At 49.6% G+C, this 17,508-nt stretch overlaps 1 protein-coding gene across 14 annotated transcripts in view; it reads left to right on the top strand.

The window, feature by feature from the left end:
• Window positions 1-17,508, top strand: part of LOC138803435 (receptor-type tyrosine-protein phosphatase F) — a 91,670-nt gene that overhangs the window by 69,716 nt on the left and 4,446 nt on the right. For 5 of the 14 annotated variants that reach the window (XM_069987440.1, XM_069987438.1, XM_069987439.1 and 2 more), the window contains 14 exons: window positions 1,692-1,718; window positions 2,931-3,048; window positions 3,132-3,710; window positions 4,388-4,485; window positions 4,671-4,924; window positions 5,014-5,107; window positions 5,775-5,990; window positions 6,553-6,707; window positions 8,950-9,065; window positions 12,122-12,154; window positions 12,977-13,074; window positions 16,169-16,292; window positions 16,458-16,633; window positions 17,359-17,478. In XM_069987440.1, the coding sequence (XP_069843541.1) occupies window positions 1,692-1,718; window positions 2,931-3,048; window positions 3,132-3,710; window positions 4,388-4,485; window positions 4,671-4,924; window positions 5,014-5,107; window positions 5,775-5,990; window positions 6,553-6,707; window positions 8,950-9,065; window positions 12,122-12,154; window positions 12,977-13,074; window positions 16,169-16,292; window positions 16,458-16,633; window positions 17,359-17,478 (2,208 nt within the window). The remainder of the gene's footprint in view (window positions 1-1,691; window positions 1,719-2,930; window positions 3,049-3,131; window positions 3,711-4,387; window positions 4,486-4,670; window positions 4,925-5,013; window positions 5,108-5,774; window positions 5,991-6,552; window positions 6,708-8,949; window positions 9,066-12,121; window positions 12,155-12,976; window positions 13,075-16,168; window positions 16,293-16,457; window positions 16,634-17,358; window positions 17,479-17,508) is intronic. The other 9 variants (XM_069987449.1, XM_069987451.1, XM_069987450.1 and 6 more) reach the window with 5 other exon arrangements.

The raw sequence follows: 17,508 nt of genomic DNA, 5'->3' as shown, positions 1-17,508 counted from the left end.
CTCCCTATTACTCCTTGTTTATTCATTTTGTTCTTTTTTCCTTCTCTCTTGCTCTGCATCTGATGCAGGAGAGATACTATGTGATAACTCCATGCCTATACCTGGCTTGGACAGTCCATAATTCCCCTAAAGCAAGAAAAACTAACCAGCTGGGCCTAGCTTCATCCTGTAAAGTGACAACAGCTGTTAGAGACTTGTCTAGCATCTTTCCCTATTCTGTTCCAAAGACTGACAAGAGTAGCCGGGCGCTGGTGGCTCACGCCTTAATCCTAGCTACTCAGGAGGCTGAGATCTGAGGATCGAGGTTCAAAGCCAGCCCGGGCAGGAGAGACCGTGAGACTCCTATCTCCAATAAACCACCAGAAAAACCAGAAGTGGCGCTGTAGCTCAAGTGGTAGAGCGCTCGCCTTGAGCTGAAGAGCTGAGGGACAGCGCCCAAGCCCAGAGTTCAAGCCCCACGACCGACCAAAAAAAAAAAAAAAAAGACTGACAAGAGTTTGCCAGACAAAGGGAACTTGAGCCACCCTGGCAGAGAGGCCAGACCAGCACTTTGAGAATGGTCAGGACTCTTAAAGCACCTTTATCCTAGACAATGTCATGGGTTATGTTTCTGTGCTTTACTTTACCATGCCTCAGGTTGGAGACCTCAGTCCCATTACCTACCCAACTTGTACACCTATGCACACTAGTGGCCTAAAGAGTTTCCTACTCTCAGCTATGAAACTGGCGTGTCTAATTTAATTCTCAGACACCCACAGGAGGAAACCAGGGACATTCCTTAGGCCTAGGGGTCCTTCTTCTTCTTCTTTTTTTTTTTTTTTTGGTTGGTATTGAGGGCTGAACTCTGTTCCTGGGCGCTGTCCCTCAGCTCCTCAGCTCAAGGCTAGTGTCCTACCACTTGAACCACAACACCACTTCCAGCTTTTCTCTGCTTATGTGGTGCTGAGGAAATTGAACATAGGGCCTCATACATGCAAGGCAATCACTCTGCCACTGAGCCAACTTCCCAGACCCTGTCTTTTTGTGTATGTGTGCTGGCACTGGGGCTTAAACTCAGACTGGGTGCTGTTCCTTAGCTTTTTTGCTCAAGGCTGGCATTCTTAACACTAGAGCTACAGCTCTACTTCTGGATTTTTAGTGGATAATTGGCAATAAGTGTTGCATGAACTTTCCTGCCCTGGCTGGTTTAAACCATAATCCTCAGATCTCAGCCTCCTGAATAGCTAGGATTACAAACATGAGTCACTAGCATACAGCTTTTTGTGAGTAGATGGATACACTGAATAATCATACTAAGGCAAGGATAGGACTACTGACCCAGGTGAACAGAGTATATGAATGCCCCTCATGTGTTACCTTCCCAACTCTGAGCTTCCACTCCACATCTAGTATCTTCTCTCTCAAACCACCTCCACCTAGAATTCTCTATCCCTTGGTTTCAATCTGCCCTCTCCCTTCAGACAGGCTTCCTTCCAGGTCTCCCTTCCTTGGCCCTGGAATACACAGCTTTTACTGAGTGATGCTGGAACTCAAATTTTTGAATGGCAAAGTGATGCTGGGCTATTACCGTTGTGGGCATTGTAGAGGCCCAAGTCTTCCATCAGCCAGGTTTCCTCCAGGTCCCCTGGACCAGGTCCCCTCCAGCACCTTTCACCATCCTGTCTCCCTTTCTTTCCCTCTCTCGCGGTCAGTGGCAGCCAGAGGAGTCCGAGGACTATGTAAGTAACAGGTGTGCAATCACCGGCAAGACTGGGTCAGGCTGGGCTCATGGGACACTCCCCCTCTCCCAGCCTGTGCTGCCAAGATCCACAGGGCACCAGCCACATCCAGAGAAAATTGGCATTTAGACACAAGCACCAGGCTGAGCAATGATTGGCGTTTCCTCTAATCCTTACTTCTTGCCTGTTGAGCAGCAATTGAGGCCAGTGTTCATGATCGACCAGGACCTGGCCCCTGCTTCGTTCAGACTGGGATGGAGTTCAATCCAATCCTGATCATTAGACCTTATTGATCCTTAGAGTGAAAAATTAACCTGCTCAAGGCCCAGGCTGGGAGAACATCTAGGGAGCCAGGACCCAAAACTGGTACTGCTAAAGCCCCAGCCCTGAGAGACCCTCCAGCTAGGACAGGATGGAGCTTCCACCTGAGGCTCAGAGCTGGAGGGATGCCAGGGTTGGTGGTGGCAGCCCTGATCCCACTGCACGGTGGTCCCCTCCCTTCTTCCTACTCTTCTCTCTGTATGGCGTGGCTTGATCTCCTGTGGTGTTTTCCGCATGTCTAGAAACTGTGCCTTTGCTGGAGATTGGTGTGGGGGATCCACCAAGCAAAGGAATGCCCTGGGTAATTTCTCAGGCATCAGTGGGAATAGGTATGGGGAGCTTCCTTGGTCTCCTCATATATTCCCTGGTTTCAGGAGGTTTTGCAGGGCATAGATATTACAGAGGCACTAACCTCAGTGGGCGTTACCCTACCCTGTAGTATGAAGCCTTATTTTTCCCTTGTGTGTGTTTGCTTTAGTGTCTATAAATAGTCCTATATCTGCTAATGTAGGAGGAGCTAAGGTCTCAGTGTTTGCGTGCCAATAGGCATGCAAGGTATCCAGTGCGTGTGAGGCTCAGTTTCCTCTGTGTGTGTATGTGGAAGGGCCTTATGAAGTGCCATTCATAGCACAATGGGGTGAAGGAAACAGTGTGGCCCTTTGTTTTTATCTGAAAGGAGAATGAGCTGTTTGCCGTGGGCATAGGGCTCCTGCAATGAGCAGGCTCCTCCCAGCCCATATCCCACCTGGCTGTCGCAACAGAGTCAGGCATTGTATAACCCATTTTCTAAAACCCCTTTCCCTATGAGCCTGGGGGCAGGGGACTATGGTGGCTGACAGTTTGGCTTCTTCCTGCACACAGTGAGAGGGACTGCTTCTCCTTCCTCCTCAGGAAACCACCATCAGTGGACTCACCCCAGAGACTACCTACTCCATTACTGTAGCTGCCTACACCACCAAGGGAGATGGTGCCCGAAGCAAGCCCAAGATTGTTACAACAACAGGGGCAGGTAAGTGTAGGGTGGGGTCAGGGACAGAACCAAGGGTTGGCAATGGGGAGGGCAGTGCCAGAGCCCAGTGCGTGGTTATTTAGTCCCAGGGCGGCCCACCATGATGGTCAGCACTACAGCCATGAACACCGCGCTGCTTCAGTGGCACCCACCCAAGGAGCTGCCTGGTGAACTGCTAGGCTACCGGCTGCAGTACCGCCGGGCTGATGAGGCACAGCCCACCATCATAGATTTTGGCAAGGATGACCAGCACTTTACAGTCACTGGACTGCACAAAGGGGCCACCTACATCTTCTGGCTTGCTGCCAAGAACCGAGCTGGCCCAGGTGAGGAGTATGAAAAAGAGATCATGACCCCTGAGGATGCACCCAGTGGATTCCCCCAAAACCTACGAGTGACAGGACTCACCACATCTACTACGGAACTGGCCTGGGACCCACCAGTGCTGGCAGAAAGGAACGGGCGCATCACCAACTACACTGTGGTATACCGTGACATCAACAGCCAACAGGAGCTGCAGAATATCACCACTGATACTCGTCTTACACTCGCGGGTCTCAAGCCGGATACCACTTACGACATCAAAGTCCGCGCACGTACCAACAAAGGCTCTGGCCCACTCAGCCCCAGCATCCAGTCCCGGACCATGCCTGTGGAGCAAGGTGTGTGCTGGCAATCATGGCACTGCCTGCCCAAGTGTGGCTGCGCCTGGGGACCTCTGCTCTCCTTGACTCACTGACCTCTGGCAACTATGATCCACCAGCCTCTGCTGTGTGACCTTTCAATCTTTCATGACCATTACCACTAACCTCTAGCAAACAGGCACCGTGTTTTGGGGTATGGCCCCAACCTCTGCTGTCCTTGACCTACTGATTTCTACTGTGTGACCTTCCAATCTCATAACCTTGACCTTGACCTTCTGATTTCTAACTGCACCACTGCACACACTCTGGTGTACAACCCACTGACCTCTGGTGTGTGGCACTAACCTTGATACTGTGACCTATACACCTCTAGTAAACATACACTGATATGTGGACACATGCTTCTCATGACCACAACCTATTGACCTTTGGCCCCTGTGACATGATGTCTGTAAGCTCAAAATCAAGCATTTGCCCACCCTCTTCTAGAGTTTCTGATGATAGGTGCTGTGGCAGCTGCTGCCCTATTTGGTGCTCACTGTGGAAGAGCTTAGTCTGGGAGTGGGCTGGAGTTGAAGCTGGCTAGGAGTAGGAGTACAGCCATTCCTAACCCCCTGGCCCCTCCTTGCCCTGACCAGTATCATCCTGTGGCCCAGTTAGCCAGCCAAAGCTAACTCCTTCCTTATCCTCTACAGTGTTTGCCAAGAACTTTCGTGTGGAAGCTGCGATGAAGACATCTGTGCTGCTCAGCTGGGAGGTCCCTGACTCCTACAAGTCTCCTGTACCCTTCAAGGTAGGTGATGGACACAGCCAGCCCAGCCAGCATACACACAGACTTAGTGTATGCTGTCATTCCAGTCCTAACCCACATATCACGTGTCAGTAAACTGTGTCCTGGTTGCACAGGCACAGTGCCCTGCTGGCACATAGTGGGAATCCTCATCCAAAGGCACTGCCATGGCTCTGTTCCCCCTGCAGATTCTGTACAACGGTCAGAGTGTTGAGGTGGATGGACACTCGATGAGGAAATTGATTGCAGACCTGCAGCCCAATACAGAGTATTCCTTTGTGTTGATGAACCGTGGCAGCAGCGCAGGGGGACTGCAACACCTCGTGTCCATCCGTACAGCCCCTGACCTCCTGCCACACAAACCACTGCCTGCCTCTGCCTATATAGAAGATGGTCGCTTTGCTCTCTCCATGCCCCAAGTTCAGGACCCATCGCTGGTCAGGTGTGCATATGAAGGTTGGGGGCCAGCCGATGGGACACGGTTGCAGGCTACTAGAGGTGACAACCCTAATTGCTGTTCTGTCTGTCCAGGTGGTTCTACATCGTGGTGGTGCCCATTGATCGTGTGGGTGGGAACATGCTCACCCCAAGATGGAACACACCTGAGGAACTGGAGCTAGATGAGGTACCTGGAGGCAGGGGAGCAGCACAGATGGCTCCAATTGTAGTTAGCAGTGGTCACCTTTCCTTGAGGGTTATGCCAGTAGGTTAAAGTCATTATCCTGGCTTCTCTGGCTTGGAGTCCACCCCTTCCTGGAGAGGGACACTCTGATGGGACTCTCTGGAAGTGTTGAGAAGTGTTTAGCGAGAATCTCCTGGGATGGGAAAATGGCTCCACAGTTCTAGAGGCCCATGGGAGAGGCCTGTGGATGTCAAGGCCATAGAGGGTCTGGAGTGAGCCATAAGCCTGAGTTCTCTTGAATACATGAAGTCCTCTATCTTTTCCTGACAGCCTGAATGGAAACTGTCTAGTTGAGATGAGATTATATAAGGCCATGACATTATATAAGGCCTTTTCTCATGGCCTGGTGGTTGGACTCATGTTACACTACCTGTATTATCCTATAAAGGCTGTGGGCAGAACAGGCTTGAGTTCCTTACAGAAATTGAGCCTCACACGTGGTAGAGTGCTGGTCTTGAGCAAAAGACGCTTAGGCACTGTGCCCAGGCCCTGAGTTCAAGCCCCAGGACTAGCCAAAAAAAAAAAAGAAAGAAAAGAAATTGAGCCTTAGGCTTAGAAGCTGATGTGCCAGGCCGCAGCTTCAAGGCCCTCTGTGACTTTGCTCTGGCAGCTTCTAGAGGCCATTGAACAAGGTGGAGAGGGACATCGGCGGAGGCGACAAACAGAGCGGCTGAAGCCATATGTGGCAGCTCAGGTGGATGTGCTCCCTGAGACCTTCACCCTGGGAGACAAGAAGAACTACCAGGGCTTCTACAACCGGCCGCTGTCTCCAGACCTGAGTTACCAGTGCTTTGTTCTTGCCTCCCTAAAGGAACCTGTGGACCAGGTCTGCCTGAGCCAGCTTGACTCTCAGTATCCTGACACCCTAGATCTAATCCAAGACTAGGCCAGTCTTACTTACTGAGAAGCTCCCCATCCCTAGGTCTATATTAGCCCTGAGACATTTAAATCCCTAGCCTAGAGCAGCCCTTAAGATCTGTATTAGGTGGGCTGGGAAGGTGGCCTGCATGCATGCATGAGGCCTTGGGTTCAATTTCTCAGCACCACATAAGCAGGAAAAAAAAGCCGGAAGTGGCGCTGTGGCTCAAGTGGTAGAGCACTAGCCATGAGGTGAAGAGCTGAGGGACAGTGCCCAGGCCCAGAGTTCAGGCCCACTGACCCAAAAAAAAAAAAAAAAAAAAAAAAAGATCTGTATTAGGTATCCCAAGACATTTGACCAAGGCCCCGAAAGCCAGATATAATTTGTCTCTAGACACCCAGTCCTGATCATCAGATCAGGTCTGGGCCAGCCTAAGTCCCAATCCCAGAGCCCCTCTCTAGGCTTGATGGGCAGAAGTTGGAGGGCTCATTAAACTTACGGCCTTTGCTATTCCTCCTCTGGACCACAGAAACGCTATGCCTCCAGCCCCTACTCGGATGAGATCGTGGTCCAGGTGACACCAGCCCAGCAGCAGGAGGAGCCTGAGATGCTGTGGGTGACGGGCCCTGTCCTGGCAGTCATCCTCATCATTCTCATTGTCATTGCCATCCTCTTGTTTAAAAGGTAAATGCTATGCTCAGGGTTTTGGGGGACAGCACCTGCCCCTGGCCTCTCAGGCCCTCTCTAATATGGTACATATGAAGCGAATGTTTTCATTCTAATGTGGGTCCCTGGCCCCTGGGCACAGTGGGAAGCCAGAATGGGCAGAAGCAGTATTTGTATGTGTCAGCCTGGATAGGAAGAGGGCCAGGGCTTTCCATGAACATTGTCAGGCATGTGTGTCTCTGTTTCTATGAATATGAGTGTATGTGTGTTTCCATTTTAGTTTCCAGATGCCACTGGCTGCTGGTTTCTAGCTTTAAACATGATTCCTCGGTGGTTCTCCAGCTTCCTCTCCTACATGGTCCTGGAGAAATCCACACTAATATTCAGTTAGCAGACATTTACTGAAAGCCTATTGTACCCAACGCATTCCCAGCTGTCACACCTCTGTGTCTTTAACAGTTGGTCTTCTTTTGAGTAGTCACAGCACCTGACCCTGAGGTCTCCCTTTCCTGTCAGCTCTCCTGCTGGCCTTCAAGGTGTTTCCAGAGATTTAACTTTATAACCCTTGATTTGAAACAGGCTGGTGGCTTCCAATCCCTTTAGTCTGGAAGTTGAATGCCTGGCTAACCTTGTCTCTGACAACATCCTTAATATGGTCACAGTGAATGGTTCCCAGACCTATGGAGGCTGGACCCTCCTCTGCTTTGCAGCTCTCTTCTATACTGCCTGGCAGTTATCTCCATATCCTTTGTAACTCACTTGTAGCCTCTGGTGTCCAGGAGGCTTTCTTTGGTCCCCAGCCCCTCCCAGACACAGCCCGTATCTCCTATAGAATGCCCCATTAGACAGGAGCTGTGGCTGAGCGTGGTGAGCCTCCTGTCCCCGAACACAGAGCACATAAGCATGCCCAGAGGGAGGGTATCTGTCCCATGCATGTGTCCTGGTCTATGTGTCAGATGTATCTCCTTAGGAGTGCCATTCTCCTGTGCCCCATTGTCCCCCTGACCTTGCCTGGGCCCTGTGCTTCTTCCTGACAAGTTCTTGCCATCCCAGGGTGGTTAGACTTGTGGGTAGTACTGAGTAGTACTGAGTAGCCTTCTCACCCTCACCTGGATCCTGGTGTCTGTGCAGGGGTGAACCCTTCTCCCTGCGTCATGTGGGTGCCTTATGAGGGTCCCGCATTGTCTCCATCATGTGAGAGTTGAGTGTTTGGCAGAAACAATGACCATTCCTTTCTTCTGTCCTTGCCTGTCTTTCGGGACCTAGTAAACAAGAAAGGTAGGAGTTATTCCTTCTCTCTTCACACATATTTCTTTCTTCTTATTCCTGTGCATATGGGCCAGCAGGGAGGGATGGTGCTTTGACCAGAAACCTCTTGCCTACTGGCTTTCAGCAGCAAGTGGTGTCTGGTCAGCACAGCTGGCTTCCTGGTTTGGGATGAGTCCACACTGGCATGAGGGGCAGGTTTTGTCGCTCTTTTGCCTATTCAACTGCATTTCCTCCATAGAGGAGGTTCCTCTGGAGCTCATGCACGATGCAGCCTTCATTGTTTCCCAAGTCTACAGACTTCTCCAGAACTCTCCTCAGGCTCCCCATTGTCTAGAAAGTTATCATGCCCCAAAAGATGATCTTGTTCCACTCTACAGAGCAGCAGGGAATAGTGTCTTTATGTATACACAAGCACACTCGTGAGTTCCTCCTTGACAATATAGTATACAACCTGAAAGTGGACTCTGGGTATTGCTCAGTAGCTGGACCCTGTAGTCTGTCTCTGACCCTGTCTTTATGGATGGGAAGGCTGAGGCCAGTGAGAGAAGACTTTGCCCAGATAAGGTGATACTTTTCTTGTCCCTCCCCTGCTGCTCTGGGAATTTACACAGATACCATGAAGGCCAGACAGCTGGGGCCCAGTTCTCTGTGGTGTTTGCATATTATATGTGTCATTGCATGTTTCTTCCTGGTGCCTTCTGCTGCCTCAGGTTTGGCAGTCTTGGGGACAGCAGCCACTGCCCAGCAGTGACCTGCTCTCTGTCCAAAGGAACCACCAGCCTGTGTGTCCCTTTCTTGCTGCTTGCCCTTCCGTATACTCCACACTCCTGCTGTCTACCACACTCCTGTGTTCTTTCATGTTGAAGCTGCTCTGCCCCTGGCTCCTCTGTGCTCAGAGACCCCAGGATGGGGTGGGGTCATAGGGCACATGGGGCTGCTCTGAGCTTGAACTTCGGGTTCTCATCAACCTCCCGCTCCGCTGCATCTTTAGGAAAAGGACTCACTCCCCATCATCAAAGGATGAGCAGTCCATTGGACTGAAAGACTCCCTGCTGGCCCACTCTTCTGACCCAGTGGAGATGCGGAGGCTCAACTACCAGACCCCAGGTAGGGTGGCTCTTGCGGCTTGTTTGCCCCACTGCTCAGACCACACGGACCTGCAGACTGTGTCACAGGTCCCTGGACTCTCCACTAAAGGACTTTGGGTTCATGCCCCATTTCTTGCAGCCCTTCTTCCTTTTCGTCCTTTTCTTTGGACTAGTATGACTGAGTAGCCCCATATCCAACAAATGGATGGAACCTGGGAACCTCTCAAGGGCCACAGAGCTTCTTATTAGCCCCTGTGCATCTCCAGAGACTCTGGATATAAGATACAAGGAGCCCACCAGAGCCCATATTCCTGCCATGTGGTGGCCAGTCTGTGTACCCATGTTCTGCCCCTCCATGCAAAAGAGGGCCATGTTAGCAGTAAGACATCCACACTTGACCCTTACTGGAAGCTGGCTCAAGGTTTATCATGCAAGGACAGGGACCCAAGCTCAAGGTTTAGTACCTGTCCTTCCTCCTCAGCCCCATTCATGTCTTGTCTAGCGATTTCTTCTCTACAGTCTAGTGAACAGCTAAAAGCTCACCTCCCAGAAAGAGACCCCCATTCAGGGTTTGGAGGCTTTCTTGGCTCCTGGAACCTCTATTTGCATTTTGACACTAACAGAGGGCTACATTACCTTAATGATAATCTCAGAGCTCTGTGGCAGGAGTAACTCTCGTGTTCATCCTCATCCTTGTATTTAACCTGCAGTGGGTTCTTGTTGAATGCTTGTGAAATGAACACACAGCAGTGGAACAAATGAATGAACTAATGAGCACACACAGAAGGCTTGTATTTGTATGAGCTAGTTATTACTGCATATCAAATTATCTCACACTTAGTGGCTTAAAACAACAATTATGTATTCTCTTTTACAGTTCCTATGAGTCAGAAATCACACAGGGCACAGTAGGAGCAATGTCTCTATTCCCAAATGTCTGGGCCCTCAGCTGGAAGACTTCAAGGCTAGGAGATAGAACCATTTAAAGTAGAGACTGGCACACTATGGCTAATGCCAAATACGTTCCCACTATGTTTCAGAAATAAGGTTTTGCTCACTTATTACTGAGGATACTACACTATGAAGGATGGAAGAGATAGCTGATGACTGCAAAATCTTATTTGCTTTTTGGCCTTCCATAGGAAAAGTTTGCCAACCTATAGATGGTAAAAACTGGTTCATTTAGGCAACCTTTAGTTGATGAGCAGTTACATTGTTAGAGCCAGGTGCCAGTGGTTCACGCCTGTAATCCTAGCTACTCAGGAGGCTGAGATCGAGGATCACGGTTCAAAGCCAGCCAGGGCAGGAACACCGATGAGACTTTTTTTTTTTTAATCATATTCTCATGGGGGCTGGGAAGGTGGCTCAGTGGTAGAGTGCTTACCTCGCATGCATGAGGCCCTGGGTTCGATCCTCAGCACCACATTTAACAGAAAAAGCTGGAAGTGGTGCTGTGACTCAAGTGGTAAAGTGCTAGCCTTGAGCTGAAGAGCTGACACCTCCCAGGTCCACAGTTCAAGATCCACTACCAACAAAAAAAAAAGTCTCACAGACTTTCCTGTCCAGGCTGGCTTTGAACCGCAATCCTCAGATCTCAGCCTCCTGAGTAGCTAAGATTACAGGTGTGAGCCACCAGCTCCTGGCCTCCGTGAGACTCTTATTTCCAATTAACCACTAGAAAACCAGAAGTGGCTCTGTGGCTCAAGTGGTAGAGTGCTAGCCTTGAGCTAACAAGCTGAGGGGCCGCGCCCAGGCCCAGAGTTCAAGCACACAACTGACAAAAAAAAATCTAAAGGAGATGCATTCTCTCAAGGCCAGAGCAAGAAGGAAGCCCAGGGAGGAAGGTGGTGTGCAGTGTTAATGAAGGGCTGGGAAGGTGGCTCAGTGGTAGAGCACTTGCCTTGCATGCATGAGGCCCTGGGTTCTATTCCTCAACACCACATAAGCAGGGGAAAAAAAGCCGGAAGTGGCGCTGTGGCTCAAGTGGTAGAGCGCTAGCCTTGAGCTGAAGAGCTGAGGGACAGTGCCCAGGCCCAGAGTTCAGGCCCCACGACTGAACCCAAAAACAAACAAACAAAAAAATGAAGGATGGATTAAGACCTGTAAGGCAGACATTGATACAGGGCAAACAGGTGTCTGTGAAGCTAGAGCTGGGAAGAGCTATACAAGGGATTGGGGACCAAGTGACCTAGAGTAGAGAAGAACCAGTGTCTCTGGCTCGTGAGAACTTGCAGGGGATGGGGAAATGTGCAGGCATTGGGTAAGTACTTAGAAAGAGATGAGAGAGGGTTAGGGAATGAAAAAAAAATTATCGGGGTTGGGAAGTTGGCTCAGTGGTAGAGCGCTTGCCTTGCATGCATGAGGTCCTGGGTTCAATTCCTCAATACCACATAAGCAGAAAAAGCCAGAAGTGGTACTGTGGCTCAAGAAGTAGAGCTCTAACCTTGAGCTGAAGAGCTGAGGGACAGCACCCAGAGTTCAGGCCCCACAACTGACAAAAAAAAAAAAGAAAGAAAGGAAAAAAAGATTTCTCTTAATTTTATTTATTTATTTATTTATTTTGGTCATGGGGTTTGAACTCTGGAGTCTGGGTGCTGTCCCTCAGCTCTTCAGCTCAAGGCTAGCGCTCTACCATTTGAGACACTGCTGTTTATGTGGTACTGAGGAGTTGAACTCAGGGCTTCATGAATGCGAGTCAAGAACTCTACCACTAAGCCACATTCCCAGCCCTTCCCTAATTTTCAATATGAAAGTCATCTAAAAATATCCAAGGCCAAATTTTGATAGCTCCAGAAGGAACAAGAGCTTATTTTGGACTTCACATTTGGTCATACAAAGAGCCCCAAGAGGCCACCCAGGTCTGTGTTTGGGAGCACTCACTCTGGAGGTGGGAAATCAGTCTGCTGCTGGGTAACAAGGAGACCTGTGGTGGGTCAGTTCCTCATCCCTCACTGCCCCATCCTCCTCCCAGACCCCCAGGCCCTCCACTGCCTGATCTCATATCCAAGTGACCAAAAAAGGCAACCCAACTCTCTTCTCTACCCCTATTGTTTTTCTGGTTTGTTTTCTCTACAGGTTCCAGTGCCCCCAGTTGCCCGAATATCTCAAGTTAGTTTTCAAAGTTCCCATGTTTGGGGAAACTTTGGCTTCCATGTCTTTTTCTACTCCTCTCATCCCATTTCCCTTCTGCTTCTCACTTCCTTCTTTGCTTTTCCCCACCTTCATCTCTTCTTTCCTCTCTCCTGACTGTCTCCTCCTCTCTTTACTCCTCTCTTCTGCCTACTTTTCCTCCAATCTCTTTTCTTTCCCACTGGCCCTATCTGTCTCTTTGCCTCCTTGCCTCTGCCACCTCTAGTCTCAGTCTGACACTTGTCTGCCTCCTGTCTTCTTGGCTGTCTTTCTCCAGTCTTCCTCTTCATTTGCTTCTCTCTCTGTGTATCTCTGAGTCACACTGTCATTGTCTCTATACTTAGTGGCCATTTCATCAACATAATCAGTGCCTGGGAAGGCAATATCACCAAGTCTCCCCTGGTAACTGATGCCAGTGAGGGGCAGGAAGGCCATCTCTGGGCAGATGTGGTGGAAATCCAGCTTCCATCCTTTCAGCTGTGATGACCTGGGCTTCCAGCCCCAGCCTGGGAGGGAAGAAGCTTCTTAATCCTCTTGAGCAGACCTGCCAGGCTGAACCCTGTTGCCCTCACTCAGCGGTGTGTCACCTAGACATGCTCCCATGTGCTGACAGCACACACATCTGCCACGCCCCAGCCACTATGTGTACTGCCATCCTTGTTGCTGCATGTGCTGCTGTCTCCATGCCACCCGTGCTGAGTGCTCCATGGTCACATTTGCACATACATACATTGGGGCTGTCTCAGCCATCTTGCTCAAATCTCATGCTAATTCTACTTTCCTATGCCCTACCTCCCCCAGGTATGCGTGACCACCCACCCATCCCTATCACTGACTTGGCAGACAACATTGAACGCCTGAAAGCCAATGATGGCCTCAAGTTCTCCCAGGAGTATGAGGTGAGACATCCCCAGTCCCCACTCATGATGTGATTGGCCTGGACCTAGCCAATAACCAGTTCCTGTCTTGTCCCAGATCCCAGCTAGGACTGGGGTTCTAGACTTTCTTGGTGTACAATGAGGAGGGTCAATAGCACCAAGTTTCAGCTGGGGGAACTGATGGTTCTAGGTATTGGGCCTGGCCATGGGCCTGCCTGGACCCTCTGGTAAACCGCTAAAAGGTGCTTCAGAAGGTAATTTGGTAGATGCTCAGATATGTGCCAGATGCTATTAGAGGCTAGCATAGACTATATACAACACAGATCAATAACCATAGTCAGCAGAGGTTATTTCACAACAACTAGGCACTGGGCATCTTCTCTTTCTGTCATCCCAGACTATTGAAATGGTACTGTTACTGCCCCGTTCTATAGACCAGAGGGTGGGTCTGAGGGAGGGTCAAACAACTGATAAATAATAGAGCCAGGATTCTAGCCCATGTCTGCCTAACACCCAGTGCCCTATACTTTTGTGGGCTCCATCCACTCAGTGCCTGAGGTAACGGTGTCACTGAGCCTCCTGTGGTGACCATCACCAGAAGAGCTGTCCCAGTGGTTATGGTAGAAGCCCAGCTCGCACACTGTTAGCTGCCACCCACCTGTGCCCACACGTTCACTCCAGATACCACAGCTCACTGATGAGACTTGAGACTTGCTACTCAGGCCTTGACTTCCACTTGCCAGGGCCTCAGGTTTCAGGATATGAGGGTTCCCAGCAAAATCAGCCCAGGAAGGAAAGTTCATGAGAAGTAATAAAGGTTAGACCAACTCTTCTAGGTTTTTGCTGGCCTTCTGGTCAGATGTTCACTCTTAGCAGTTTATATTCTTAGCCCTTCGAAGGGCCATGTACCAAGTAGATAGCAAAGTTGGTGAACAAGGTTTTCAAAGAGGAACTTAAACTTTGGTGGACATAGGAATGAGCATATTTGCTGCACAAACTTCTGCCGCTACTGTAGAGGCAATAGGACCTGCTTAGCTATAACCTTGCTGTAGTAATGAAGCTTATAAATTGAGCCCTGTTTTCAACTCTTTATCTGGCTAGAAGGCCTCCTTTGTCTTTTATTCTTATTCAACCTGTGGCATGTCCCATCCCTACCTTTCTGATGAGGCTCTGTCTATTGTCTAGACTCAAAGGGTTTCTGCTCACAGATTCCCCTCATTTCTCTCTGATCTAAGCTTTTCTTACAATACCTCTTCCTTAGAATACCATCTTTCTCTGACCACTTAAGGCAGCTGTGGGCTCTCCCTCAGCTAGGTTCCCATAGCTCAGTTAATGTTAGTGCTCTGAGGATATGAAAACAAATGTCTTCAGAAGCTCAGTGGGTAAACATGGGCAGACAGGTAATCAGCGTTGAATGTGTGACTGAATATCTACCCTGATATATTTAAATATATATTAAATTTTCCCAACATGCAAAGGGAAGAGGCTGAGAGCACTGAAGCAGCTTGAGTGTGGGTGTGATCATGGAGGTCTCATGGAAGCAATGGCACCATCCCATGGAAGTAACAAGGCTGGAGCCAAAATAGGAAGTGTGTGTGTTATGCAGAGAACTATGGTTATGTCCATCAATGACAACTGAACCTACCCCATGAAAATTGATGAAGAAATGCATGAGAGTGCTTCTAACAGTGCCAACTGCTAACACTTAGCTCTTACCATTTCTGTTCTTTGAGGCCATGATTAGCATTAAGGCTTTTAAGCAGAAACTTGACGTTCAGATCTGTATTTTCGAAGGATTGTCCTGGCTATAGGCCAGAGTAGATTGGAATAGGGCAAGAGAGAAGAGGCAGGGAAATGGAGATGCAAGCCTGAATTAGGTGGAATGACCAAGGGCAGTCGTGGCAGATTGAAGAGAGTTAAGGAGAGGAACACTAGATATGGTGAGCGATGGGTAGAAATACAGAGATTTTGAGGTAGACTTGCAGCTGCTGGCCTGGACTTCAGAGTAAATGGATGATTGTGCCCTCTATTGAGAAGACCTAGCAGTAGAACCAGGTTCAGAGGGGAACCTGATGAACTTGACTTTAAAATTAAATTGAGATGGTTGCCAGTGGCTCATGCCTATAATCCTAGATACGCATAAACTAGATAAACTACCCAAAAAAGCCAGAAGTGGTACTGTGGCTCGAGTGGTAGAGCACTAGCCTTGTGCGTAAGAAGCTCAGGGACAGCGCCCAAGCCCAGAGTTTAAGCCCCAGACTTGCAAAAAAAAAAGAGAGAGAGAGAGACAGAAGGTGAAAACACCTAGTGGAAATCTCTAGGAAGCTGCCAGATACTCAAATGACAGCTCTAGCAGACAGGTATAAGAATCCTGTGAAGCCAGGCACTGGTGGCTGAGACCTGTAATCCTAGCTACTTAGGAGGCTGAGATCTGAGGATCACAGTTTAAAGCCAGCCCAGGCAGGAAAGTCTGTGAGACTCTTATCTCCAATAAACCACCAGAAACTTGGAATTGGTGCTGTGGCTCAAATGGTAGAGTGCTCACCTTGAGCTGAAGAGCTGAGGGACAGTGCCCAGGCCCAGAGTTCAAGCCCCATGATCACAAAAAAAAAAAAAAAATCCTGTGAGCAGTAAGGGTCATCTGGGAAGAGTTGTAAGTGAGAAGAAGCCTGTGTCCTACCTGCAGGAAAGGCAGGTCGGAGGAGCAGATGGAGAAGGAATAGACAAATAGTTGGAACAGAGCTGCCAAGGTGCACAGTGTCCAGAGCCTTCATCAGTTTCCAACGTGGCCCAAGTAGCTGACTCTATCTGCTTACTGCTGGTTTCATTAGCTGAGAGTACACTGCCCTTTCCCTGGCCCCACCCCATCCCATACCACTCTAATCACTTGAGGGGATTTGGTGCTTGGTTACAGGAGCTATCTGTCACATTCCAGATAGAAGACCCATCGCCTTTGGGGCTGGGGGGGGGGGGGCTGTTCAATCTCAGCAGCACCATGGATAGAGGGTAATGTGGCCTGCAGAGGGATGATGGAGGAGCACAGCCCAAGAGGCTGGGGTCCCAGGAGGCAGTCTCTTGTCTTGTCCCTTACCCCACCTGCTTCTACTTTCCACAGTCCATTGACCCGGGACAGCAGTTCACGTGGGAGAATTCCAACCTGGAGGTGAACAAGCCCAAGAATCGTTATGCAAATGTCATTGCCTATGACCACTCTCGAGTCATCCTCACCTCCATCGATGGTGAGCCATGGACAGCACCATCTCCTACTTCCCTGTTTTCCTCCTCTTTTCTCACTGGGGTAAAAATTCATTGTAGAAGATGCTCTACTCTTGGGTGCATAAAAGCCTAGAGGATGGGCCTGGGGGCCCTAGGTTAATGCTGTCCATGTCCTTTTCCCTCTGCAGGGGTCCCCGGGAGTGACTACATCAATGCCAACTACATTGATGGCTATCGCAAGCAAAATGCCTACATTGCCACACAGGGCCCACTGCCTGAGACCATGGGTGATTTCTGGAGGATGGTGTGGGAACAACGCACAGCCACTGTTGTCATGATGACACGGCTGGAGGAGAAGTCCCGGGTGAGATTGAGGGGCCCTGCAAGGACGTGGCTGAGAAATAACTCAGTCATCAGGTGGTGTTGGACACCCTCTTCTGGTTCTGTGGACAGAAGTTCCTCAAGGAATTCCCCAAGTACTATTCTTTTCCTGGGATATTGTTATATTCCAAAAGTACTGGGGTATCCGGGGGCTTGAGGGAGGAGTGGAGATGGTGTGTTCCCCAGATGCTCTTAGGTTCCTGAGATGGTAATGTGTTTCACCAAATGCTATCACTTTCTGGAATGCTAATGTGTTCCCCAGTTGCTGGCATGTTCCTGGGGTGTTCACATGTTCCCCAGATGCTAGAGTATTCCTGAGGCATTAACACATCTCCTAAGTTAATTAGGAAGAAGAGCTGCTGTTATCTGCTTTTGCACTGCAAAGCACTGACTGGAACATAAAATTTACAGAGCTTGAAAATGGGGCATAAACGTTATGGGTAAATTTGGCAGAAAATGTGCCTGGTGTGATCTGGTCTTAAATAAATAATTTTCAATTATGGCCCCATTCCACCAGTGAGGGCAGAGTTAGTGACACAGTAATGAAGCTTGGTGAAGGCGAGAGACCGTGCATCTGAAAATTTGGGGTAGCCAGACCAGGTAGCCAGATGGGCTGAATCTTACACTCTGCTCTTGCCTGTCAGTGTTTGAGCATGCTCCATCATTGTCATGTACCCTCTGCCCCCTATTCTGTTTGTCCCTCTGCAGGTGAAGTGTGATCAGTATTGGCCAGCCCGTGGCACTGAGACCTACGGCCTCATTCAGGTGACCCTACTGGATACAGTGGAGCTGGCCACCTACACCATGCGTACCTTTGCCCTCCACAAGGTATTGATGGCCCCAAGTGCCATGAAACTT

Source organism: Dipodomys merriami, unplaced genomic scaffold (genome assembly GCF_024711535.1).
Source record: "Dipodomys merriami isolate MVZ:Mamm:240054 unplaced genomic scaffold, mDipMer1.0.p SCAF_34, whole genome shotgun sequence".
In the NCBI taxonomy this organism is placed as follows: Eukaryota; Metazoa; Chordata; class Mammalia; order Rodentia; family Heteromyidae; genus Dipodomys; species Dipodomys merriami.
The sequence above is the reverse complement of the archived record's forward strand: the minus strand, read 5'-3'. Positions and strand labels throughout refer to the sequence as shown.